Genomic DNA, 27,925 nt, shown 5'->3' on the forward strand with positions numbered 1-27,925 from the left:
TGGATACTTATGGTTGCCCGAGGGTTGGGGTGGGGTGTGCTACCTGGCTTATATGATTCCTCCCGTGTATGTGGCTCCCTCTGATTACCACAGAACTCATCGACGATTCCCCAGTCCTCAGGAGCAGCCGAAAGAGCAGCGTAAAAGGAGGGAACTTCTGGTAGAGGACGTTGATCAGACAGATACCTCGTATCAGCAATGGACTGATTTTTCTAAGGGTTTGCTTCCTTTCTGGGGTCCTATATTCAACAGTAGAGCTATTAGACGACTCTCTAGGGTAATGGAAAAGGTGGTTCTGGTTGAGGCTGACATTACGACTAACATCTCTGTTGAGGTTCAGGCTATGAGATTATTTACGATCCAGAACAGGATGGTTCTTGACGTCATACTAGCTGATAGGGGCGGGGCCTGTCGCGTCATCGGGACCTCTTGCTGTGTTTATATCCCTGACTCCGCCCCGACTGTTAACTTGGCAGTGCAAAAATTGCATAGATTAGCGACTGAACTACACCAAGATAATGGGACATGGTCTCTCCAAGGGTGGCTCTGGGGTGCCTTTTCTTCCTGGGGCTGGAAAATATTGATGGGTTTGGTTGGAGTGGTGAGTGTAATTCTGTCATGCTGCCTTTGCATATATTGCCTCCCTCCATGTTGTTCAATGTGTGCTTCGAATATACGTCCGAAAAAGAAGTTACATGGTCAATATGCCACTTCTATGATTACTGAAATTCCTGCTGATGCAAGTTGGTTAATGTTTATTGCAGAAGATGTTCTAGACTGAAGAAATAAAGTACTGCCCCTAGAATGGATGTCGGCACTACCTTTTGCAAATAAATGAGGCTATAGTTAGCCAATGATGCTAAAAGGAGGGTCTGATAGAATTCACTTTTCGGTGCCCTTATTACCCTATGATGACGTGCGAGTTAGCATCATATGACTAACTAATGCAGTTCGTATATGCACTTATGCTGAATTCATATTCTTACTTATTGCTTATATTCAAATGTATGCGTGACCATATTAGTTTCTTAGCTTAGCCTGTGTGCCACCATTTTGTGTAACTCTCTGTGCCTGCGGGCTCTGCTCGCTCATGCCCCTCCTGCAGGAATACAGAAATATACTAAGACAGCAGTTTTCGTTTCTCGGCTCACTGTGACCGAAACTAACACTTCTTGTTATCTGTAATGTTCTCATGCCCAGAGACGCCGAAGCCTAGCTCCATGGCCTTGAGCAGAGATAATAATGTATCCCTTGCAGGTGCAGATGCCTGCTGTATGAGAGCATTGTCCACTGGTCTGAGGCTCGGTAACTTTCCATAAGGGGCGTACCCCATTTTACTGTATTGCATTATAATGTATTGCTGTGATGCAGAGAGTCAGTCCTCTCGTTCGCACTCCTAGGAGTGAGGTCGGACAGGGCCCTCTCATATGAGTGTTGTTTGGCCTAATAAAGACTTTTGTTTATACTTCTCCACTGTCCGGCTGACTTCCTATAAGGTAATTATAGGTGAGTGCTGTAAGTCACTCCAGTGGATTTGAGCCACGCTTATCAGGTGGCAAGGAGTTGTCTAATACTCACTATAAAAATCGAACTGGAGACACTGTTCGGCTAATGCAGAAGTAACGTTAAGCATGGGGTCAAAAGGCTTCGTAACGTAATAAAGTTCTTAGTACAGCTGAGGCACACCCCTTACATAGAGAACTAGGGGTAAGATTTTCCTAGGGCGACAGGCTCTCTGTAGGTCAGGAGGTTGGGGTATAAAATAGACAATTTAGCAGGGAAGCAGGGAGGGGGAGGGGATATTGTTGTGATTTGGGGGAACGTTATGATTGTTGTGTTCCAAATATTTATAGGGGTGTTCACACAGGTCAAACCAGACAGGGTGGCCCCCCACGTAATGGGCACCTCACGACACTAAGAGACAGACAAGCCCAGGCGGATAGAGTAAGGAAGGAAACACATAAATATGTCAGAAGCACAGGAAGCCCAAACAAAAAGAATTAAAATATGGTCCTGGAATGTCAATAGGTTGAATAATGGAATTAAAAGAGCATTAGTGCTGCAATTGATGAAGAGCCACGCCCCAGACATCGTCCTTTTGCAAGAAATGCATCTCCGTGGTTATTGATGTATGGTATTGAATCGTTTTTGCTATACCCTCCTTGCACATTCGGGCTACACTACTGTGTCTAGGGGGGTGGGCATACTGTGTAGAACCTCACGCCCATACCGATCTGATAAGACATGGACAGATCCACTGTGCAGATTTGTTGCAGGGAGTGGCTACTGGGAGGGGTGACGGCTCAATTTCTGCTCAGTGTATTCACCGCCTGGCTTACAGACTTTCCCCTTAGATTCGCAAGGGAACATACTCCTAGAGCTCCTGGAGGGATATCTGCTGATGGGGAGGAAGCAGGAATTACATAATCTCTACTTATTTAGACGTGCTGGAGGGTCCCGCTATGGGAAAAAAAGTGGGTAAACTGGGAGACTTCCTGCTGGCATTGGACCTTACGGACATATGAAGAAGTCAACATCCCCATACTAAACAGTACACACACATGTCGGCAGCCCATGGGAGTCTGTCCAGACTCAACTACTTATTTACACATGACGTCGGTTGGGGCAAAATTAGAAATGCTAAACATGGGGCGCGAGGAGCGTCAGATCACGCTCCAGTAGAGGTCAACCTGAGAGGTTCAAGAAGAACTTACGTCCTACCCCAAAGGATAGAGCCATGGTTTCTCAAAGACAAGGAAATTGCTGCACCAACTAGGGGGGTCTTGAATGCTTCTTTAATAAGAATACAGGATCAGTGGACTCCTAGATCACACTATGGGAAGCATTCAAAACTGTGGTGAGAGGGCAGTTGCAGGGAAAGATAGAGGCGTCCCAGAAAGAAGCAAAGTTGAAGAGCAGAACACTTGAGGCTGAGACTCTTCCTCTAGAAAACAGCATTGTGAACGGCACAGCCAATACCCTAAAGCTCTGTCACCAGCTAAAACTAACGCAGAAAGAATTTAAAAATATTCTAGTGGGCAGTGCGAGAGCACAAGCCCTGGCAACACAGCATAGGTTATATGAAGTGGGGGATAAAGGATAAACTCCTGCCATGACTCAATAAGAAGCAGGTTCACCCCTTCGATGCTCATGACGGAACGGTTCCGTCATGAGGCACAGTGGAGCTGTGCTGATGACGGAACCGTTCCGTCATGACCACACCCATTATAATTGTCCCTCAGCACCGGAGGGGAATATGTCCAGCAGCAATGTGGTTAAGTGGACTTCGGTCCTGGAGATAATTAACAAGGAGGGGCAGTGTTTCCAAATGGGGACGAAATAGCAGAGGCATTTGCTACCTATTACAAGGGAAATGTATTCCTCCGTAATGGAGAGAATGGAGGAGTTCCTACGGGACATTCATTTACCTCAGCTGGCAGAGGCTGATAAGGAAATGTTGGACGGCGATCTCACAATAGATTAACCTAACAGCGCAACCTGTACACTGCAATCCAGGAAAGTGGCAAGACCAAATGTCCTGCCGGTGGAGCTATATAAATGCACACTGAGTAAAATATCAGACCATCTATTCACAGAAGCGTGGGAGAAGGGAGTTCTCCCTGTGTCCAAATGACAGCGCTGGTAGTCTCATCCCCAAAGAATCCCCAAAGAAGAGAAACTGCCAACAGAGGGCAGCTCCTAGAGGCCAGTATCACTGCTGAACTATGAGGTGAATGTGCTGGCCAAGATCCCCTCCATGTGACTCTGCAAGGTGATACTTACACTAATCCACCAGATCAGTCTGGATTTATGTCGCAAAGGAATACAGGCTAAACCTACAGCCATTGTTTGGGGTCCTTCATTTGACAGGGGAGAAGAGCCAGACCAAGAAGCACTATTGTCATTGGACGCCAGAATAGCTTATGACAGTGTAGTGTTGGACTACCTCCATGTGGTTCTGGGACACCTAGAGTTCGGCCAAAACTTTATTGTCTGGGTAAATCTACTTTTTTGCAGGCCACTGGTAAGAGTCTGGGTTAATGACACGGTGTCCAGGAAATTTCCCGTGGCGAAAGTAACGAGACAGGGCAGCCCCTGTTACTGTTTGCTCTGGCTCTTGAGCCACTGGCAGCAAGGACCAGGCAGTACCCCCTGATTTGGGGGATGCCAGTGGGGGGGGGGGAAGTGGGATGGATGTATCTCCCTATATGTAGATGACTATATGTGGGAAGGCCAGGGCAGTCAGTGGATTGACAACTTCAAATATTTAAAATCTTTGGAGAATATTCGGGTTATCAGATCAACTGGGAAAAGTCCCTCTCCCTCCCACTGGCAGGTGACGTCCCTAATCTAACATCCTGATGCAATGTCCACATAGAGACTAGGAACTTTAAATAAATGAGCATTAGGGTGACTAGAGACCCGCAGGATTTTTACAAGCTGAATCTTCTTCCACAGTTGGATAGGCTCATAAAGGACGTGGCACAGTGGCAAACACTGCCCCTTACTTTGATGGGCCGTGCAGCCCTTTATAAAATGATGACCCTACCTAGGCTCCTTTATATCCTGCAAAATACGCTGTGTGCTAAACCCAAAACACTCATTCAGAGAATGGAGACCAAAGTAAGCACCTTGCTCTGGGGCAGAGGCGCCCCGTGCATAGCGCTTCGGAAACTACAGTGGGGAGTCTACGAGGGTGGCATAGCACTTCCAGACATTAAAAGTTACTATTGGACATCACAATTGGTTACATTCAACAAAGGGATGTTTGGGGACTGAACTGACCCAGCATGAAAGGTGGATTGGGTGACAATGGTGGAAAAGGGGTGCCTCTCACTGCTCTACAAAACGAGGGAGCAAAGAGAGCTGCCCGCCCAAACCCGCACAGTAGTTTCAGTCTGGAGTACAGCTAATAAGTACTTAGGCTGAGAAGGGAGGTTGACACAAATAAACCCGCTATGGGATAATGAGGGACTTTGGCAGGTCAGGAAACTGAAGGAATTTAGTAGGTGGAAGCTATTGGCCCGAGAGACAAGTGGATGTGTGGAGGAATCTGGCCTATATTAAATATGAAACACTACAGCAAGAATATGAAATGGAAAGAGGTGAGTGGTTGAAATACCTACAGCTTGGCCACGCCCTTAGAGTGCCCTAGCGGAGGCCTTCCGTTTAGAAGATCGATGTCTCACAGACCCGCTTATGTCTGGAGCAATATCACAAATACACAAAAAAAGTAATGAACAACTCTCCTGGTACAATAGGTCCCCTGGAAATGGCATGGGAGGGCGACCTGGGTAGCCTGGACGAAGAGGAATGGGTGGAAGCACTGCGAGGTCTAGGGAGGCAGCAATGAGATCCAGGTTTAGGCTGATCAAGTGAAAATTGTTATACCGGACGTACTATGCCAGAACACTGCTGCATCAGCAGGTTACTTGGTGACAGGCCAGAGGGGTTGTGGACAAGAGGGGACCTTCTACCAAATCCTATGGGAGTGCCCGATCAATCAGACATACTGGCAAAGGATAGGAGGGATTATGACTAGCGCTTTATAAAAATATAATAACATAACATAACATAACATAGTAGGCCAGCTGGTACCTAGAAAACCCAAATGGTTCCTGTTGCACATTACGGAAGAGGAAGCATGGCCTCGATATATGAACATGTGCCTGTCCCTCGCAGTGGTAGTGGCAAAACAAAATGGGGCAAGATGCAGGAGGACAGCGACTTCTCACAAGATTGCAGACTGGAAGTCTGATATGGACTGGTGCAACCTGGCTGAAAAAACGGTGTTCAAAAGTCGGGGCTGCCCAAACAAAGTGGGGAAAAGCCTGGAATAGATGGCAAACATATAGAGGGCTATAAATCAATTGGGAACCCCTAATTCAACATCGTCTGCTCTCCTCTTGCAGGCTGAAAGGGGTGGTGTACGGGGTGCACACTGAAAATTGCAACAACCTAGCGATCAGTTGTTTTTCTAGATGGGGGTGATGGAGGGCTCAAATGGGGAAGATCACAGCTTGACTATATTGCAGAGATATCTTACCTGGAGGATGCCTACTGACTTGGCTCCAGCCCTACCGGCCTGTACCCACCTCGAACCTGCAGAAGCGAAACTCTGGTGTGTCCTGCAGCCAGCAACCTCAAGAACCCTGAGGTTCTGCACTGCCTTCCAAGGAAATGAATTTGTCTCCTGTGGACACTGGATTTGTTCACCTACAGACTCCAGCTCCGGCAAAATCTGTGAGTCTGCACCCGACGCCCACAGCCCATGTTTGAGTGGCCCAAAAACACAAGGAGTTCTCACCGGCAATCTTGACCCAAGATCCAGAGATCCCTGACCTGCCTCAAGCCTCTAGCCGACGCCTGCAGCCTCAATCTGGAGGGTCCCCCAAACCTCGACCAGGAGCTGGTAAGAAGATCTGACCCTAAAAGACACCCCTGCACCCGATGCCTATGGCCTTGGGAGGCCCAACCAATGGTGTCTAACCAACCTCCAGCATCCCAACTTGCCACTCCAAGTAGTGGTATCTCCCGGAAGACCTTTGTCCCCGAGCCTGCAGTGTGTTTGCAAACCGGAGAGTCCCTTGAAGGACTGGGTTATTTAAGACCCAGCGGTGCCAGGGGACAACACCTGAAACCTTCGTGGGTAACCTGCTCCGGCGTACGAATGACAGAGACACGGGACACTTCCTTCGGCGTCAAAGATTCGAGTTTTATTACTGCAGGGAACACAGAAGTCACAGCAAGTACAACACGTGCAACTTGGGGAGACTGCTTCAAATTGCTGCAAGTGGGTCGCTCCTTTTATACATGTTTCTTCCATAGGTTTACACGGTACACAAAGGTTTACAACTTGGTTCCCATAATTATCCCCGAGAGGGGTCGCATTGGTCACTTTGATACATTCACGGTCCGAAACATAAGTGCGGAAACATTTGGCGGTTCCCAACTGTAAAAACCCATCTTCCCATCATTAGTACATTCCAATCAGCAGTAAAACAGATCGAAGAAGGAACAGGGACAGGTGCAGAGGAAGATGGAAACAGTGGGGAGATCGGAAAGGGTGTAAAAGAGGAGGTATCGGGAAACACGAGCTACAGGCATCAAAGGGACGTGCCTAATGAGATGCACGGCTGAGACAATAAACCGGCACGGCAAGATGAGCCTCGAGCGGGGCCATCTGCCTTACAGTATCATCCCCCTCATCATAAAGACACTTTCAAAGGACATGTGTCTTCCGCAGATATCTTGGGAATCCCAGGGTCGCGAAGCGGACAACGTCCGTTCGCTGGCTACTTGAGGGCAAGAGACAAAATGGATGCCATATCTGAGATGGAACCCGTGGGTACAGATGAAGAAACCTACGAAACAGACGAACGGTTTAGGTTAGCACAGCGAAACTGCGTACACTCACTAAACTCGTCATTTGCGGTTCATAGATACCAGACTCGACCATATTCGTGCGAGTCGAAAACACCACTTACAATTGTCACGGAACCTCAGACGCTCCTTTTGCCCTCACGTAGGCAAGCACTAGTCGGAATCATACTCAATATTCATCAAACCATCTAGATGTTGCTGCAGCATATCTCTGTCCAACCGAGCTCCCTTGGTAACAGGCGGCTGTCTTATACACGCTGTAGCACAGAGGCCACAAAAGGCAGGACCACACTGCACACAAAGGCAACACGTGAACAGGAACACCACAACAACTCTGATAATCATCAGAATCTTCTAACCCCAAGTCGACATCAGGCCCCAAAACCACCCAAGCAGCGTCCAATCCCCTACGTCCACGTGTATGGACTCAGAGATCTTATGCAACTTTGAGATGGCTTGATAAACAGTCGGAGCGTTATCTGGAATGAAAATACAGCAGCTCGAATGGATCACCTTGCATACCCCACCTCGATCTGCTAAGATCACGTCTAAAACCATACGGTTTTGTAACGTCATAAGTCTATCCGCCTGAAGTTCTGTGGTGATATTACCAAGGGCACTGGCAGTAATATTAGCTGTCGATTCCACCACCCGAGTCAACTGTCTCAGGTTCCTACTATTAGCCATAGGCCCCCAAAACGGGAGGAAACCCTTGAAAAAGTCTCCTGCCTCTTGACCGGCAGTGTCCTCTTCGCTAATTACGCCTCTCACAACTCTAGTCTTGTGATAATCTGCATCTACAGTGAACGTCGGAGGCCACAAATTTGCGATAAAACATGAGCCCACAAAGTCGGAGGGCAACCATGCATACGCACGATCATGGCAGATAAAGTATGTACCCTTGGCAGCCAGAAACACAGGGGACGAGACCATCGGCAGAATGTAATTCTCGGTGCAAGCACTCTCTCCAAGTCGAGCCTTAGATCTTCGGCCACGACCCATTAGACAAAAATTACCAATGTGGGGTACGACCCATATGGGAGGCGAGCTTCTAAGCTGTTTTTCACTCATGAGCACACTATACTCGACCTTACTTAGGACCCTATAGGCTTGTACCTCTTCCTCTGGGATGAGCGACGGCTCATAGATATCTCTATCTAAGTCTTCTATCGCTATCGACAAAGGCTTATGATACGAGCCAGGGCCAAAGTAGGGAGATCGTGGCTCTCGACTAGGGTAAGAATCTAGTGCGCTTCGAAACATTGTTTGAAATGCTCGAGCTGAACCCTGAGAACTATACGGTAAAACCAGATATGGAATTCCCTTATCCGTGGTATGGGGCATCAGCCCACACACCCAACAATTAGTAGTGTTAACCACTAACTGATGCTGATGAAGGAGCTGAATAAAGGAATTATTACGGAATTCTGCACGTCTAGCCTGCTCGTGTTCGGGTAAGATATGGAAGGAATGAGGAGATGCAGTGGAGATGAGTTTAGGGTCAGAAGTAGGAGTTGGTATGGCAGAAGGTAAGAAGTACGACATCGTGTAATACACCCCACCCGCCAATAGTGCAGAGACAGTCAAAAGCAATACGAATAGTTGAAACATAAAACATTTGGTACGACTAAGTTGTTGTAGCTTGAACCTTTGCGCCTGAGCTTCTTCCAAGTCCATCAGCTTTGAAAACGCCATCCCCTATGACCGTCCGCAACGTTTCTTGACGCACTTTGTCCTGTGTAGCAGTAGTCAATCCCTAGGAGTTCCCAGGAACCGACGGTCTTTAACCTAGCGTCAAGACCTACTAACCAGAAGGAAGTACACGCGCGGCCCTACGGCCTTTATTCACAATGTATATGCAAAAATGTCTCTCAGCTGTGGAAGCAAAAATACATGTGGAACGAAACTTCAAAATATATATATATATACAAAAATAATTACAATGATACGGGTGTTCAGACTGATCGTGGAAAACGGGATAATGCAATTGTCAAGGGACAGAACGAAATCTTTTTATTTCTCCTTAGTACTGGATCGCAAAAAGTATTGAGTTTTCCCAGCACGTGTCTGTTCATCAAACAAAGGATCCGTTGAGGGAACAGAGTTCTGCTGATCAGTCGAATGTTCTGGTCTTGAGTCTTTTGGTAGCAAATGTTCAACAGTGTCTTTCTGCTGCACTGAGGATTCTCCGACAGGTTGTGCGTCACTAAAAGGTACAAACGCCGGCAATCCTTCGGATTCAGCTGAAGCAATGCCCCTCCTCACCCACGAGTCTGCCGGTAACGGTATAGGAACTTTCTTCGTATGGGTGGCATGCACCCAATTTTTCCGGCCCTCTAGACGAACGGCAGTTCTCGTGGCAAGGAGGACCTGGTAGGGTCCAGTGAACCTGGGCTCCAAATTCTTCTTACGGGCAAAGTTGCGCGTCACCACCCAATCTCCAGGCTGGAGCTGGTGGCCTGGACCCTCCGTCTGCGTCGGCAATGCTTCGTAAACCTGTTGGTGAATTAACCTCAGTTTAGCAGTCAGATCATGAAGATAGTCAATCAACATTGGGTACTCAAGATTACAGAACACACCCGGTCTATTGACCCCCCAAACATTCGCAGGACGACCGAACACTATTTCATAGGGGCTCAGCCCTACTCGGGAGTGTACTGTCGCCCTTGTTGACAATAAAGCTAAGGGTAAAGCGTCAGGCCACGAAAGACCAGTCGTAGCCTGAATCTTCGCTAGCTTTAGTTTAAGGGTGCCATTATACCCTTCAACCAAACCAGCTGACTGTGGATGATTGGCGCTATGGAATTTTTGAGTAATTCCAAGGCCCTTACACACATTCTTCATCACACTCCCCACAAACTCACTTCCGTTATCAGACCATACAATTCGAGGCATTCCGTACCGAGGAAAGTATTCCTTCAGTAGGATTTTCGCAGTTGACAAAGCAGTATTGTCTTTGAGAGGATAGGCTTCAATCCATCGGGAGAATGCGCAAACCACAACTAAAACGTATTTCAGGTTATTGCATCGCTCCATATGGATGAAGTCTAATTGAATTACCTCAAAAGGACATGAAGGGGGAGCAAAACTACCAGGAGGTGTTGGGGTTCCCTTACCAGGATTGTATAACATACATATCATACAATTCTTAACCAGACGTTCAGCACATTTCATGATACCATCATTCTTTCACACAGGAGACAGCAACTTACAGATACCTTTCACGCTAATATGTGCTAACCCATGTGCCATTGTCACAACAGCCAGCACATACGCATCTGGCAACATCCATCTCTTATGTTCCGACAAATCAATCCAACAACCATTCGCATCCAACTTTCCCGTGCTTTCTTTCCACTTCGCCTTTTCAGTCTCGGTGGCCTCATTCTGTATCGCTTTCACACTCTCAATAGTATCCTCACACATACTCGTCTCGGTAGGCCACCTAACCGAACTCGTCACATACATTCGGGTGCTAAGGTTTCGGGCAGTCTCCTTAGCAGTCTCATCCGCAAATGCATTACCACGACCGACATCATCCGTCACCTTACGATGCGCACTACATTTAACAATCGCTACCTGCTTAGGCAGCGTAAGTGCATCCAAAAGATCATTCACAAGCTGACCATGCTGAATTTTCGTACCATGTGACGTCATAAAACCTCTCTCTCTCCACAACCGTCCAAAGCTATGGGCGACGCCAAATGCATATTGGCTGTCGGTAAACACATTCACACGTTTCCCTTTCGCTAATACACACGCTCTAGTGAGAGCAATCAGTTCTGCAGCCTGGGCAGAATTCTGATTCAATCTCGCAGCTTCCACAACAGTATTCAAAGTTACAACAGCATATGCAGTAGTCACATCACCATTCGGCAATTTAAAACATGAACCATCCACATACAAAGTTCCATCTGGATTTTCCAAAGGAGTGTTTTTAAGGTCCACGCGACCTTTTGTTTCTTCTTCAGTCCTCAAATAGCAGTCATGCTCTGCTATTTCATCTGACTCTGTGCTAATTGGTAACAAGGTTGCCGGGTTCAGGACATTGCAACGTTTTATCTGAATATGACTTGCCAACAGCGTCAACTCGTATCCAGACAACCTCGCACTCGTCAAGTGCTGAGTTTTCGTACGATTCAAAAGGGTATCGACTGCATGCGGAACCATCACCGTAAGCATATTATCCATGACAAATCCTGCTGATTGTCGGATGGACACCGCAGCTGCCGCTGTTGCTCTCAAACAACTCGGCAATGCTCTAGCTACCGGGTCCAAGGTCGAGGAAAAATATGCACATGGACGTTGCTTACCACCAAAAGGTTGCGTTAAAACACTCTAAGCACAACCTTCCCTCTCGTGAACATATAATGTGAACGGCTTACTGTAGTCAGGGGTACCTAACACAGGAGCCGAACACAATGAATCACGCAATTCAGAAAAACTCTTCTGACATTCTTCCGTCCATGGTAAAGGAGTTGAAACATCCTTGCACGTAAGAGCCACCAATGGTTTCGCTAACAGTGAAAAATTCGGAATCCACTGTCTGCAGTACGACGTGATACCTAGAAAGGCACCCACATCTCTCTGGGTTGTTGGCACAGTCATTCGCGCAATTGCTGCAATTCTCTCTGGGGTCAACCGCCTTCCCTCCTTTGACAATAAGTGACCTATATAGATTACTTCTTGACAACAATATTGGAGTTTAGAAGGTGACACCTTGTGATGTAAGGCACAGAGATGTTGCAGCAACGACACCGTAGCAATTTTGCAAATGTCCTGAGTATCTGCAGCTACCAATAAGTCATCGACATATTGGATCAGGGCCGCACCAACCGGCAACGTAAACGCATCCAGTTGACCCTTCAGGGCTTGACTGTAAATCGATGGACTTTCACAGTAGCCCTGAGGAGCACGTTTAAACCGGAAGCTGCGACCACCAAGAGAGAAACAGAAAAGGTCTCTGCTTTCTTCGGCAATCGGAATGCTGAAGAACGCATTCTTCAGATCGATCACCGAAAACCAAGATGCTGAAGCGGGAATCAGAGTCAGTAGCGCCGTGATGTCAGGCACAACGGGGAACTGAGGAATCACAATTTTATTTACCTCCCGTAAATCAATAACAAAACGATAAACAGGCGGCTTCGAAGGATCAGTACGTTTTAGAATGGGCAGTACAGGGCTGTTGCACACGTTTCCCCGAGTTTCTTCAATAACATCTTTCTCGATCAGATCATATATGATCGCTAACAATGCACGTTCACCATCAAGAGAGATACGATACTGGGGAATACGTGGCAATCGCACGTTAGATTTCAGCTGAACAACGTAAGGGGAGATGTCAAGCAGGCCCACATCATTGGGACCTGTTGCCCACAAAGATGTAGGAAGAGAACTCAATTCCGGTGGAAGCTTATCGAGAGACAAGTACATAGGAGAGACAACCCTCTCACCTAACGTAAGGTTTACACCCGCAGGAGAACAATACAAAGTTGCATACAAACGTTTTAGCAAATCCAGGCCCAAAAGATTTTCACCACAACCAGTAGTCAAAATCAACGGAGCTTCAAGCTCACGAGGCCCAATTGTAAGAGGCAAAGGGCGTGAAACTGGATTGCTAACGGGGGCGCCAGAGAATCCAACGGAAACATTTGTTAAGCCAGACAAAGGTGCGCCAGGGAGTTTCGAATGCATTATGGAACTTTTCGCTGCACCAGTGTCCAACAGAAAAGGCTCAACGACGCCCGATGTAGCAACTGCGACGTAAGGCCCTCTCTGATCAACCGGAACTGATACCACTCCCTCTCCTTGTCTATGGCTGTCCTAGTAATTACTGTCGTCAGTTCCCTGATCGATGTAATAATCGTCTACATTGTACTGCGCAGATCGTCCTTGCGATGATCCACGTTGATCAAAACAGTTATTGGAATTCGATGAGTTGTCTGAACGATCATTTTGAGCACCACGACCTCTACCACGTGATGTCTGCTGAGAACCACCACGACCTCCCCTAGAGGAGTTACCACTATTTCGATCATTTAGAACAGGACAATTGAATTTTAAGTGACCCTCCTGTCTACAATAGGCACACTGATTGTATCCTAACGAAGATCTTTGGGAGGAGGAGTCATTTCGAGATTGCGATCTATTCGATTGTGGCTGCGATCGATTCCGCTGCTGTGAATCACTCTGGTTCAAACGCGGAGGATAAGCCTGTTGTAACAACACTTTTGTTTTAAGTTCTTTCGTCTTTTTATCAGCGCGGTCGTTCTCCTCTTTTTCTCTGTTCTCATAATACTGTGCCGTAGCCAATATTTGAGCCGAGGTAGAGACGGCCCACGCACTCTCAGAGTTTTTCAATTTATTGCTCAAGTCGGGCAACAAGTTAGAGACAAATTTATCCACAAACAACCGTTGACCACCCTCAGTGCCCATATCCTGACCACTATGATCGATGAATGCCTCCTCAAATCTCGTAAAGAAGTCAGAGACACTCTCGTCCTTCTTCTGTCTACAAGCTGACAATTTGTCCCAATTCACCCTCATAGCTGGCATAAGAGTTTTCATTAGCGTAATTATTCTCTGAGGGAGAGCAGCAATCAGCTGTTCGGGTTTAGCACCACCAGTTTGCAACCCATCCGCCGCTATAATGGCAGCCCAATCACCACCTAATTCGTTTGCATGATTTTCCTGACGAATCTTAGCCCATACCGGTTGCGGTACGACATTGCCAAACAGCATATCAATATCGGCAAGATTCATTATCATAGCGTCTACGAGCTGCGATAATTCTTTATAGTACCCTGCAGGATTTTTGCGAGGGTCAGGCAAAGACTGCTTCACCTGTAACACTTCCGATCGTTTCCATGGGAGATGAATCCATACTCTCTGGAAATGCGCCAAAATCGGTGGCTGAGCTTGAGGGTTAGCTGGCATCCATACTGGAGGGACTTCACGCATGGGAAACTGACCGGACGCATCGAACTGACTCTCAACATCCTCAACAAACAAGGCTTGAGGTATAGGAGTGGGACGGAAAGATAACAACCGCTCAACAGCACGTCGAACGTTGGTATCCACTATCAGTCCGTTCGAGAACTGAAGCTGTAGATCGGACAAAGCGGTCAACACATCGTCAGGTGCATCGGCCGATATCTGATCGCGCAAAACTTTGCACATTTCCTCGAAAACGTATCTCTGTGTTGGAATATTAAACTGACAGAACGTGTCAAGTACAGCACGTGGAGGATTTCTCAGAGGATATGTCATCCAACCCATCGCCATATTATACAGCGCGGCACGCTCCCTATTACCGGGAAGCCGGCTACGCCTTTGAGGACCGTCCGAACCAGCGGACCCAAGAACAGGTCCGAGAGAATTAAAGAAGCTAGCTGCAATTGGAGGTGTGCGACTTCGAATAGATGGAGAAGTATAGCACAAAGGACTAACGAGAGAAGAGGTAGAAACAGAAGAGGCAACAGGAGTAAGTAGAGCAGGAGCAGCAGCGGGAGCAGGAGTATGTGGAAGTGGAGGAGCAGTAGGAATAGCAGTAGGCAAAGGAGCAGGAACAATCGGAAGAACGGGTGCAGTTTGAGGAACAGGTTGAGGAGCAGGTACAGGGGGAACCACAGGAGCTGCGGTACCCTGTACATACGGAGGTGGCGACTTCATAAGATAAGACATTAAAGGATCCTCAACTGATTCTTCCTTCTTATCCGACTCCGTAGGCAAAGCAGGATAGCATTTATCTATGGACATACGCTGTAGCCTATCAAACACTTCCTTTTCCTTATACTCCTTATCACGCTGAAACTGCTCTGCTTTCTTTACAATGGTAGCAACACCATCTCTCTGATTACGTTTAGTCTGCCTGATCTCTCTCTGTCGGGCTTCTTTACGCCACAACCGAAAAGCATCAAACATGGCCGGCCTTGAATTTTTCTTAAACAATTTAGCCTCAAGATTATCTAAAATCGAGGTCTCAAAACTACCATGAGGTGGCCAACTAAGGACACCATCTTTTTTAGTGTAACAAATCCAGTATTCATTAAAAGTAATAGGACCTAGTCCGTGCTTACTGTAGAGCTCATAAGTGGGAGTTCCAACCGGAGGTATCGGACAAGAGTCCTCCAGTCGGGAATCCGTACCACAACGTCTGAAACAACTAAACAAAGTACAGCGACCAGGCATCTTGCACACTAGCCGTGTTTCACAAACTTCAAGGGTTACGGGATTTACCAAGTCCCAGCAAAGAGCAAAAACCCTCGGTTTTTGGCGGCTGCAGTCGTCAAATAACACAACAAAGTACCAAGAACCACAAATGCAATGGAACCATGCAACAACTAAGGAACCACAACCAAGAACTCTGGGAGCGACCCACAAATACTTAACTCAAAGATCGATGGCGTCACCAGGAAGGCCCGTCAATCGTCTCGCTATACCAAGGTCTACGCCAGGCGCCAAAACAGGTCTACAGTCAGGGCAGCAGTCCGTCGCAGCCGTCCGGAGGCGGGAAACTTCGCGGGAAAAGTCTTCGGGCCACTTGTTTCGACAACAGGATCGATGAAGCGGAGTGCACCTTCCCTCGGAGATTTCACACGAAGTTCCTCACGATCGTCGGGCTTGGACCGGTACCACTGATGCAGCCCCACGTTGGGCACCAACTGAAGGACTGGGTTATTTAAGACCCAGCGGTGCCAGGGGACAACACCTGAAACCTTCGTGGGTAACCTGCTCCGGCGTACGAATGACAGAGACACGGGACACTTCCTTCGGCGTCAAAGATTCGAGTTTTATTACTGCAGGGAACACAGAAGTCACAGCAAGTATAGTGGACGCTCACCTATAGGTACTCCTCGGCATGTTGTATGTCTGCTGCTTGAAAGGATGTGATCGCTCCCCCTGCCTTCCCTCCCCCACAGTATATTTACCACCAGCATACGATAAAGATCGTTTGTGCACAAGCCAGTTGATGAATAAAACAGCCTAGCCCAACACGTCACAAACGCGGTAAATACTGCCTGGGCACCACTGTCTTTTATCTGAGACAGACCACTGGTACGACCTGAACTTCAGAGTTTTCTACCACTACAGCCCTGGTGTTTTCACCAAGCTCACCTATTCACTAAGTGTGTACCCTTGTATTGTCTTACCCGGTACATCCCAACCCTTTATATGTTTTTTCTTTTACAGGTTTTTCCTGATTCAGGATAAAACACCACCTTTTTTTCACAAGACCACAATTTGTGGTCTTTATATTGGACGTGGGCTGGACGCGCCTTAGCCTTAGCGTGTGCGGACCACCCCGTTCAAAAAAACACGGTCCTGAAGAAAACCAATAGAATCCTTTTTAATGGTTGAAACATGTAGACCTAAATTTTAAAAACTACACATAGCACACCACGCTATTTTTATAATTACCACACGTTTTGAGACACCATCGCCTTCCTAAATAGGCACGGGTGCCACACGCTCTTTTTAATAGGGACAAATCACTCAGGAATAAAGTCTTTGTAGTGAGCAGTTTTGTCCCTTTTTAACACACCTTCACAAATATTTTTTCTCACATATAAAAAAACATATAAAAAAACAAAGAACCCGCTCCACTGTAACCAGGTGTCGCAGCACACCCCATAGGCATTCGGCTTATGGGGTGGGACCCCGATGATGAAGCATGTCACCAACTAGGTTGGTGAGTGAGGGGTCTTCTCAAAAAAGACATTTTTGTCCGGTTCAAGGTTGGGACACTTATTGCTAACCTAAGCCTTATGCTTTAGATACAGAGGAAATCCCTACACTGTATACTTTGCATCTAGGGGGTACTCCTCCATTGTTGTTTAAACCTTTACCAGGGGACCAGGAGTTCCCACTACACATAGCCTGTGTAACTTCCCTTACTCTCTCCTTTGATTTTCACGTCACAGCAAGTACAACACGTGCAACTTGGGGAGACTGCTTCAAATTGCTGCAAGTGGGTCGCTCCTTTTATACATGTTTCTTCCATAGGTTTACACAGTACACAAAGGTTTACAACTTGGTTCCCATAATTATCCCCGAGAGGGGTCGCATTGGTCACTTTGATACATTCACGGTCCGAAACATAAGTGCGGAAACATTTGGCGGTTCCCAACTGTAAAAACCCATCTTCCCATCATTAGTACATTCCAATCAGCAGTAAAACAGATCGAAGAAGGAACAGGGACAGGTGCAGAGGAAGATGGAAACAGTGGGGAGATCGGAAAGGGTGTAAAAGAGGAGGTATCGGGAAACACGAGCTACAGGCATCAAAGGGACGTGCCTAATGAGATGCACGGCTGAGACAATAAACCGGCACAGCAAGATGAGCCTCGAGCGGGGCCATCTGCCTTACAGTATCATCCCCCTCATCATAAAGACACTTTCAAAGGACATGTGTCTTCCGCAGATATCTTGGGAATCCCAGGGTCGCGAAGCGGACAACGTCCGTTCGCTGGCTACTTGAGGGCAAGAGACAAAATGGATGCCATATCTAAGATGGAACCCGTGGGTACAGATGAAGAAACCTACGAAACAGACGAACGGTTTAGGTTAGCACAGCGAAACTGCGTACACTCACTAAACTCGTCATTTGCGGTTCATAGATACCAGACTCGACCATATTCGTGCGAGTCGAAAACACCACTTACAATTGTCACGGAACCTCACCCTATTGAAAGTAACAGGGCACCCAACACCAGAACAGCACCCTGCACCCAGCCACCCTAGCGCTGCTAAGGATGTACCTTTGGTGCTAACGTGAACCCCTATTTGCCCTGAGCTAAAGTCCATACGTTTGCTCCCACAACCTTGTGGCCTGCTCTTGAGCAGCCATCAACAGGAGGCTCCCTGTCCCCAATTGGATAAAAGTGGGACTCCGCAATCTGCACCCGGCCGCCCTACTGCCATTAGGGTGCTTTGAGAATGCATTCTCGTCCGTGGGTGACCCCTGAGTCTAACCCCAGAAAACCAATTCCCACAACAAAGTACTTACCCGTTAATCAATAACTCTATTTACTCCCATATAATAATGTTGACTGTCTTCTATGAAAAGGTTTCTGAGTGTGGAGTATGACAATCTATAAAAGCCTATACATCTGTGTACAAAGAACCAAAATGCATTTACTTACCTTTTCACAGGAAATGTCCCAGTGCAGTATCCCGGTACACTGTACAAGAAAAGTAATCTGCAAACTAAAATACATGACCTGCTGTTGAAAAGTCATTTTTAAAGTATATGTACAATATTTTAAGGTATTTCCAGTCATTCTACTGTAACCAAACCAAAGTATATAAACAACTGCAATTCAAACTGTATTGTTACTGCTGAGAGAGTGCCATGTTATTTGAAAAGTTGTAGGGGTGCACCATATTCCTACGTAGTCAGCACCCACATATTTAGAGGACTTTTACTAATATAGTTTAGAAATGTAACAGTAGGCCAGGGTCCAGTGTAATATGTAGTGGAGTGTTTATTAACTGTAGATAAATGTAGTGCCTTAATCAGGAATTAATGTTTGCATAACGTGGAAATGTAAACACATGTGAAATGTATTAACAATGAAGTGCCTTAGTGAAGGAAAAAAATGCTTATTAATGAGTGATTTAACATAGGGTTTAATATGAAGAGACTTTGCTTGCATTGAAAATAGAATTAAGGTTTAACCGATGAAATGTAATGCTCATGCTATGATAGAAACGCATTTAAATGTGCAAAGGCCCGAATTATGCTGAAGCCAGTAGAGGCCTAACCGTATTTTTTTTTCCTTCCTTAGTTAGCTTTAGTTGAAGAAAATAATTTCTTTTTCTTGGGAAAGACTAACCTCAGCAAAATGTGAATTGTAACTTTGAATGTTGCACGGTTTCTTCTCACGTATTCCAGCTTGCAGGTGCAAGGCCATGGGCCTCGTTAGGTAGAAGGAGCCATCGTTTAGAAGTTAGGTTAGTAGGAGCGAGCGCAGAAGAGGTGCCAAGGAATTTGGGAGTGCAACATTCAGTGGAGATGGTGCCTGGGACCCAAGGACACTCCAACGGACGCTTGGTCGAGAGGTGCCATGCTGGAAAACTCCATGGATCAGTACCTGCCAGAGGGGCGTGTCTGAAGGCGTGTCAACTGTCTTTGGGGTTTTGTATTAGGGACAGCACCCGAGGGTGGAGTGGCAGTTTTTAGTCAGTCTGGGTAGAGAGAGGTCTAGGAAGAGAGAGAGAGAGTTGGTTTTGGGAAAGCAAAGATGTAGGGAATGGTGATCTCAAGACAGAGTAAGGTGTAGAAAGGAGCATCTTAGAACAAGCTCAGTAGCTGAGGCTTCTTACAGGAAAGTGAGTGTACTTCTTAGGAAGTCATCACTGCTGACACATTTATTCTTGACTGGGTGCAAGGTTAAGTAGGGATGTCACTTTAGAGTAGAGTAGGGACAGTCCAACCAAATTCTTCCTTTCTGTAAATGCAGTCCAAAACTCAAGTTGGGATTGTCATTCTTTGCCTAATGATGCTTGAATTGATTTTGCTTTTCACCTTGAGTCGTTTGAGACTCCTGCGTAGGATCGTGTATGTATTAGTTCCGGTTTATTTCCTGAATCTTTTGCTGAGATGTCTGTACATCCAAATATTTTTGGATATGTAATAAACCCTTTAAATTTCAGTCCGCAGTCAGTGGTTCTTTGAGCAAAATTTGGATTCGCTGGTAAATTGTTTAAAGTGATGATTGTAGAATTCTCCCCTCTATGCTTTTAAGACAGGTAAAAAGGTCTAGTCGGCCTGTTCTGGGATTCTAGAGATTGGTAAGAAAATCTGGATGCGAATCCCTTCTTCCCCACTGCAAATTTTAAATCAATTACCTGTGCCAGGCTTGCTAGGTTCTAAAAAATAAATATAACTAAATAATATTTTTATACAAAGAAAATTGGTCTGAGTTCAGTCCTTGAGTGTGTGCAATCATTTGCTGATTGAGTGTGTACAACAAATGCCTAACACTGCCCTCTAATAAAGCCTTACTGCTCACCCACACTACCACAAATAAAGAGTAAGGTGCTATCTACTTTTACCTCTGCCGACCTTTGGGGTTCCACTGGACTCTGTGCACACTATACCTCAATTTGGTATTGTATATACAGAGCCAGCTTCCTACATATTTATGGCATTTTCAAGAAAATCCACAAAGACAAGTGAATGTCAGAACTAACAGAACATACAGGGATATACTGTCCAGTAGTAGGTGGTAGCGTTGAGATGAGGAAATGACAGTTAAAGACAAGTTGGGTCATAATTATTACAAGCTCCATTCAGTTACATGCCAGGTGTGACATTATATTGCAGGGCATACAATGTGGTTAATTTTATGTGATATATTGAAAGTAGCATTCAAACCATCTCTTTAGGGTGTTAATGTAAAAGCAGATAGGAACGGAGTAGTTGCCAAATATGTTTGGGCCTAGAAGTCTGCGGTTGCATAGAGGTGTAGATTTCTCTAGTGGTGTCACAATACATTAGGTCCTTCAGCCAGGCTTTCACATCTGGGACCATGGGACATCACCTGTGCCTAAAGACCTGTTGTTTGGCTAGGAGTAAGAAAATAGTTGAAACACGATGCACAGTAGATTGAAGTGGTCTCACATAAACCAGTAACGCCATTGATGGGGAAGATGTCAAGTCAGTCTCAATCATCTCTGCAAGGTAGCAGAAGATTTCAGTCCAGTGTGCTAGAACCTTCAACAGTAGCAAGAGGTCCAAGGATTACATGCCTATATCTTTTTCACAATTTTTATAAAGGCGAGGGAACCATACTGAAAGATCTGGACCCTATGAGCTTCAAAGTTTCAAGTTTTAAGATAGGTATGATTAATTCCAATTACATTAAGGTTTTCCAAAAAATTCCTTTATTGATTCAATATTAGACACAGACAGCCGACACGTGTTTCACCCTTTTTCGGCGAATAACGCCAGGGCTTTTTCAAGGCTATTTCAATTTTGTTTAGAGATTCCTCACAATTCTTCAAATTTTGTCGATGTACAGAGATAACAAGATGGTTTCCCACATACAGTTTTTCTGAGAGCTAAATCTCCCGAGTTGGCAGTGTCCTTCACAAGGTTCTGTGTGCGATGCAAGTCCCATGTCTCAATCATCTCTGCAAGGTAGCAGAAGATTTCAGTCCAGTGTGCTAGTACTGGTGCTCAGTTCCATGCCTTTATGGGAGAAGTCTGCAGCCTCTGCAGCACCTCTAGGGCAAGTGTGAGGGTTGGTGGGGTCGATCTTTGCCAATAGCTTGGGTGTGATGTGCGCTCTGTGTATATACTTAAAGTGCAGCAACTTGTGGCGATGGTTAAGGGAAATGTATCTATTTGTTCTCAACTATAGGCCCCATGTTTTATCGGGTAGGGAGTAACCCAAGTCGTTTTCCCAAGCAGTTCAAGCCCCAGTGCCTGCTTGTTGTCTGTGTATTAGAGCAAGATATCTGGAAATCAGATGGGTGCTTGAAGGAGAGGTAATAACTAGTGAAAGGGGAGGAAGTACATTGGCTTTGCGGTAGATGTACAGAGTGCGACTATCAATGCATCGCGTGTTCTGTGTATTAGAAACCTGTCCATATATGTCACTTCCTGTTCCCCTGCTAAGTCATGGGTAGATCGTATTTGAGCATTTTGAAAAAATTGACCGACCGTGTGTAGCCTACAACAGGATAGCGTTCTCTTAGTCACTGCTTCCATGGTTGTAGAAAGCCTTGGGTTATCTTGCAGTGGTATGTGTGCGGAGTATAGGAGGTCGAACCGAAGGTACCGGCACATTCATGTCCAGGCCCAGAATGTTGAATGGAGTGTCTGTATTTCGAGGGGAACTCTGGGCATTCCGTGCGGCATTAGGGTGGAGAGTGAGTGGGGTCGAGCCTGGGTCCATTCAGGTTTAAAATACTGCAGACGGGCGTTGGGGTTGTACCAGTAATAGGCATAGTGTGTCTGTGCAACTAAAAAGTACAGATGAAAGTCAGGAACTCCAAGTCCACCATGCTGATAAGGATTCTTAGCTTTGTTGTTTCTTAAGAGATCTAGATTATATTTAGGGATCTGAAGTAACATTGCTAAAACTGTCTAAAAAGGATATCCATTCTTTTTGAGGGAAACATTTGCTAAAACTTCACAGAATGCAGAGCCGCAAGCAAAATTGCTGCGCTGTGGTGCTTGAAAGGGAGGAAGTAGAAATGCTCCATATTTGCAAAGATATGGAGCACTCTTCTCTCTCCTTGTGCTGTTGCACTGTATGTAGCCTAGCAACAATGTTGGAACCCTTGCACCATAGTAAAAGGGTGCCTGCATTACAAGCAGGATTGTTTTTGTACAGCGAGGGCCATCTTCCTGTGCAAAAACAATTCTTAGAGGCATTTTCCTCTTTTTATATGTGCTGCTGAATGAAACACATGTGTAAAGAGGCAATGCAGAGCGGAAATACAGATATTTCTCCTCAAAAGCGTAGCATTTTTGTACATCTGGTAACGTGCCAAAATTCATGGGTGGATGCATGGGAATGCCCATGCTCCACCCATGAAACACCTCCCAAGTTGAAATGTGATGCAGTGCAAGCAGCTGCCTTGCATTACATTCCTTTATTAAGTAAAGCAAGGCCATGCAAATCAGGCCCTGATGGCTTTGAGTATATTACTGAAGCCCATTGTCTTGCATGATGGAAGGACAACGCAAAGGCTTCATAAATATGGGCCTGAATTTATTAGTGGATTTCTATAACAGGATTCAAAACATCCCAAAGTCAATATTCACCGGGCACTACATATCATACCATCCCTAGGTATTTGTCCTGTATAGATATCTTAAGGTGTAAAAAAAGTGATGGGTTGAATGCTTGAATTATTTTCAGGCACTGGTAGTTACTCGGGCCTCAACCCAGTCCATTGGTATTTTGCACACGGTGCCACCTCAGTTTGGACCCATCTATATGCAAATCAGTTGTGACCATGCTCCAATGGAAGCAGTCCAGCCAAGGCTGCTAAATAGGTTCTCCCTGAAACGGAACACAAGCGACCCAGGGCTGGTTTTGCCCTTGTTATGACACATCACCCTGGTTTTGCTTGGTCCCAGTGATACAATGTGCACGAAACCCACATTTTAGCATACCCGTCTACTAAGGTAACATACTAAAGCATACAAAAGTTGATGAGTGGAATGCTTGAGTTACTCTCAGCCACTGGTAATTACTAGAGTCGCTTCACAGTCCATTGTTATTTTGCACACCATGCTAACTCAGTTCAGACCCGGCTATATGCGAAGCAGTCTCGACCCTGCTCCAATGGGATCAGTCCAGCCTGAACTGAGGATCTGGGTTGCTTGTATTCCGGTTGAGGGTTGCCTTATGCCATGCACATACTACTGCACCATAGTGCCACACAAAGGAAAGTTCGAAAAATGTGCCAGCCTTTTACATTTTCTCCACTCTTCTGCTTGCCTCCAGGAGGTAAACGTTTTTAGCACAAATTCCGATCTGCCAATGTTAGTGAATAGAGATTTGTGACAAAACACATGGGTGGTTGCACAGGAACGCCCATGTACCACCTATAGTATGCCCCTTACGATGCAAACTAGTGTACATTTGTGTTTAGCGCTTTGCGTTACTTTCAGCAACTTTCCAATGCAAATCATGATTTGTGTTGGAAAGTAAATTTCACCACCACACTTTGCCCAGGTTGCCTAGGGTAGCATACATGTTTTAATGCAATCTGGCACGGTGTGTAAAACAATTCTAAAATAATGAATTGCATTTTCAGTACTTTCACTCACAGGATGTGGCCTCAAGGCACTATAAAAACAAAGCTATACCACTGGATTCAAGATAGCCTGGCTGATGAGGATTATGAATCCGAAACGGTACCAGGATGCTTGTTTCCGGTCCAGGAAGACATGGCTTGGCAGTTCGGGCTGGACTGTTCCCATGAGGCACAGGGTTAGCCTGATTTGCATATGGCCATGTCTGAACTGGGGTGGTGGAGTGAGCTAAAGAATGGTGATGGATTAAACCCAGATCAGTTGACTGGGGGTGAGTGTTTGATTTGCTCAAACGCTCTGTCCATCATCCTCTTTGGTATCACTATAAAAACAAAGACATATGCATTGGTCATATTATCAAACAGGGATGTCGTAACATAAAAGAACATATTCCCCATTGATTACTTTGACACATTTCCAACACTTTTTTATGTACTTTGCCCTTTTGATGAGATGCAAAATACTTTATAATGGCTGTCGCTGAAACACCATCTTGAGCAAAGTCTAGTACGTATCAGCTGAAGAGCTGTGTGTGTCATGGAAGTACAGCACTTGGGGTAGCCTGACACCCTTTCAGTGCAATGGGATTTGCGCACCTGACTCCATACAGAGTAAAGAAGAAAAACGCTGAAAGTGAGAAAGGAGACCATTCTAAAGAAAGGAAAACAAATCATAATATATTTTTGATCATTATCGAGTACCCTTCATCTTCTGAAGAAATGAGGTAAGGCATGTAAGAGGGAAAACCGAAATAAATAATCTTATGTGTAACTACTTTGGAACACCTGCTTAGCATTTGATTTACAGACCACAAGGTAGGGTGCCCTGTATATGAAGGCATGGCATGCTTCCTGAAAAAGCAGGACAGGGGCAGAGAGGATTTTTCCGGATTTTCTTTGTACATCTGGAATGCTGCACTAGGCACAGATTTCTAAGACCATTTCTGGGAAAGTTATGTGATTTTCTATCCAGACTGTATAGCAGTAATAGGATCCCCTGCGGAAATGCATTTTTTTTCTCTCTCTGAGAAATATTGATTTCCATCGAAAGAGCCCTTCACCCACACTCATTCAGTTTCCACACTGAAAGGGAATGTATGTCAACCCTGTGTTAGAGTAAGTGCTCGGTCTTTTCAATAGTGGTAAGGGGCTAGATTGAAGTTTGGGAATGCACACAAATGTACATTTTTTAGAGGAGTCCCAAACGTCTAAATGAAACCATGCCTTGGAACGCTCACTTCCCACCTCTTGCTTGAAATGTACAGGTTTGGAGATCTGCGCACTCATGGCGAAATGCTATTAAAATTGCTTTAAATTGGAGTATACCTGTCAGGGATCCCTCTGTGGATTCCTGGCAGGTGTAAAAAAGATGAATGTGGTTATACCTGTACATTTACGGGCGCATTTATCTTTGTGACTCGGCCCATGGTGTCACTGATGAGAACCAGGAGGGCATCTACTCATTCGGGTAGAAGTCTTCCTGCCAAGGGTGGGTGTTAGATGGTTTCTCAAATGGCCCAGCAAGGTTAGCCATGTGTGACAAGGATGAAGTAGAAAGAGCTTACCTTGCAGGAGAAGACCAGAGCTGCTATTCCCACAGGCAGGAAGCACAACAGAATGGACATGGTGGATAATCTCATATAGTCTGGCACATAGACAGGCAGATCGGTTGTCACCGTCGTGGTCTGTATCGTGGTCTGCATCGTGGCAGGAAGGACAGTGACTACATGTTCATAAGGTGGAGGCTGACTGGATGCCATGGCTGGAGAACTGTGGCTGTACGCTGGAGGATGCTGAACAATCTTAGAAGTTGTACTTTCTTCCATCTCTTTTCTCTTGTTCTCAACTTAACTCAATGTGTCAGCTGATCCCCTTGTGTGCCAGACTCAGATCCACCGGCTTCCTACTAGTCCACTGTCTTCATTCCTCCTTGCCATCTGTTCTGAGGCAAATCTTAGCCATTAGCATTGCCTGTACATCTTTCTAAGCAACAAATACCAAAAGGAAGCCATCTCTATGGATATGTAGCTCTGTTGCCTTTGGTTTTGTAAACAACAAAAGAGAAAGGAAGCTATCTCTGTGCATAGTTAGCTCTGTTGCCCTGGGTGTCAGACTGTAATCCCTGGTCTGAAGAGCTGAAACTATTGTTCATTGTAAAGGGCAAACACTTGTTTCTACTATTCCTTTGCACACTTCACAGATTTCTTTCAACAATATGGTGAATGGGGTCATGATTTGTTTTGCGGTTTTACGTAGTCCGAACTTGACCAGAAGGTATTGGGGCGCTTTATATTAATACCAGTTACATTACATAAGCACACCTGCATTTTTTATGCATCGGGGGATTGAGTGATTGGAAGTGGCTATTTACCCATTCACTGGCCAAATACTACATAATTTCTGCTATTTACCCAGCGTCCGACAAAATAGTGCATTGTCTCTGCAATGATGTACTATTTGTCTAGCTGCCAGATAATTAGCGTGGAGCTGGTCTTTATTTCTCTGACCATTACGTAAAAAGGGACTCCCAGCAATGGTAGGATGGTGGCCATCTTGTAATGGTGGTAAGTGCATAAGAAAATGTATAATATGTAAAAAGGAAAGACGTGAAGTGAAGTAAGCTGGTAGCAGAAGTAAAAACAGTCAATTCAATCTAATACTAAAATAGGAAATCTATGAATCAAATTTCATTTTCAGGAGTCTGAGGATATGGCTCACAATAGTTTGCACAGCAGTCTAGGAAAATGTGGCTGTCTGCCAAGGATAATTAATATGGGTTCAAAGCATGTTACATCAATGTTTCACACACTCATGAAAATATGTTTTTTTCTTTAATGTTCATGATCCTCCTTTGGAAGGTTATTGGGGGGTGGGATCGTTTTGGGCTTTTTATGGAGGACTAGTGCTAGCACAGTCCTCCAGCAGCAGTTGACAAGCAGCAGCAAATAAGGAATGAGGAGAAATAGGTGGCATTGGGGCCATAGAGGGAGGGAGACTTACAGTAGGTAATTAGCACTTGGCAGCACAGTACTTTGAGACACTTGAGTTAAATTGAGTGAGACAGAGTACTGGGGATGTGGAATGTAGAAGTGATGCAGTACACAAGTAATTAATGCATCTGGGTAATTCACAGGAGGTTTACACTCATTTCCTACTCAATAACCACATGTTTACATACTATTCTCCCAGCGCAGTGGGTTTTAGGCATAGATGCTTATTGGACCCATGTAATCAATGGCTCCTTCAGCCATACTGGAATTTTAGTAGCCTGCACAATGCATCTTGGGACTGCTAGTTTCAATTAATAACATGCTAAGCAGTATTTTAGGTGTGCAAGGTCATGTCTTTACTGAGCCCTCATTTCTGTTCTTTACAGTGCTGGCTCAACAAAAGATATCTGAAAGCCGAAAAAAATCTGAGGGACAGGCTTGAAGCTGTATATGACCAAAGTCATCGTGGCGGGGGAAAGAACAGGATGGAGTAGGACCAGTGTGAGAAGGATGAAAACCAGTAGGGGAATAAGGGCCAAGAGATGGACAAACAGAAGGGCTAGGATGACCAGAGCCACAAGGACCAGGAAAAGAAGAACCAGCCCCACGAAGCCCTAATCCACGAGGCTCAGGGATACCATTGTTAGAGGGGGCCAGAAACAAATAGACCCGGAGGAACAGGACATGGAAAAACAGTGCTAGTGGTGCCAGGACCAGGGTATGAAGGATCAGGAGGGCCCAAAAGATGTAGTACAGGTAGATTAGGACCCATT

At 45.6% G+C, this 27,925-nt stretch overlaps 1 protein-coding gene across 1 annotated transcript in view; it reads right to left on the bottom strand.

Annotated features, from left to right (window-relative positions):
* Positions 1-26,086, bottom strand: part of LOC147701211 (transmembrane protein 91-like) — a 49,758-nt gene extending 23,672 nt beyond the window's left edge. Inside the window, exon 1 of the mRNA XM_086928595.1 lies at positions 25,728-26,086. Coding sequence (XP_086784721.1) covers positions 25,728-25,988 — 261 coding nt within the window. The 5' untranslated portion in view covers positions 25,989-26,086. The remainder of the gene's footprint in view (positions 1-25,727) is intronic.
* Between the last annotated feature and the right edge of the window lie 1,839 nt (positions 26,087-27,925).

Source organism: Lissotriton vulgaris, chromosome 7, assembly GCF_964263255.1.
Source record: "Lissotriton vulgaris chromosome 7, aLisVul1.2, whole genome shotgun sequence".
NCBI classification, from domain to species: domain Eukaryota; kingdom Metazoa; phylum Chordata; class Amphibia; order Caudata; family Salamandridae; genus Lissotriton; species Lissotriton vulgaris.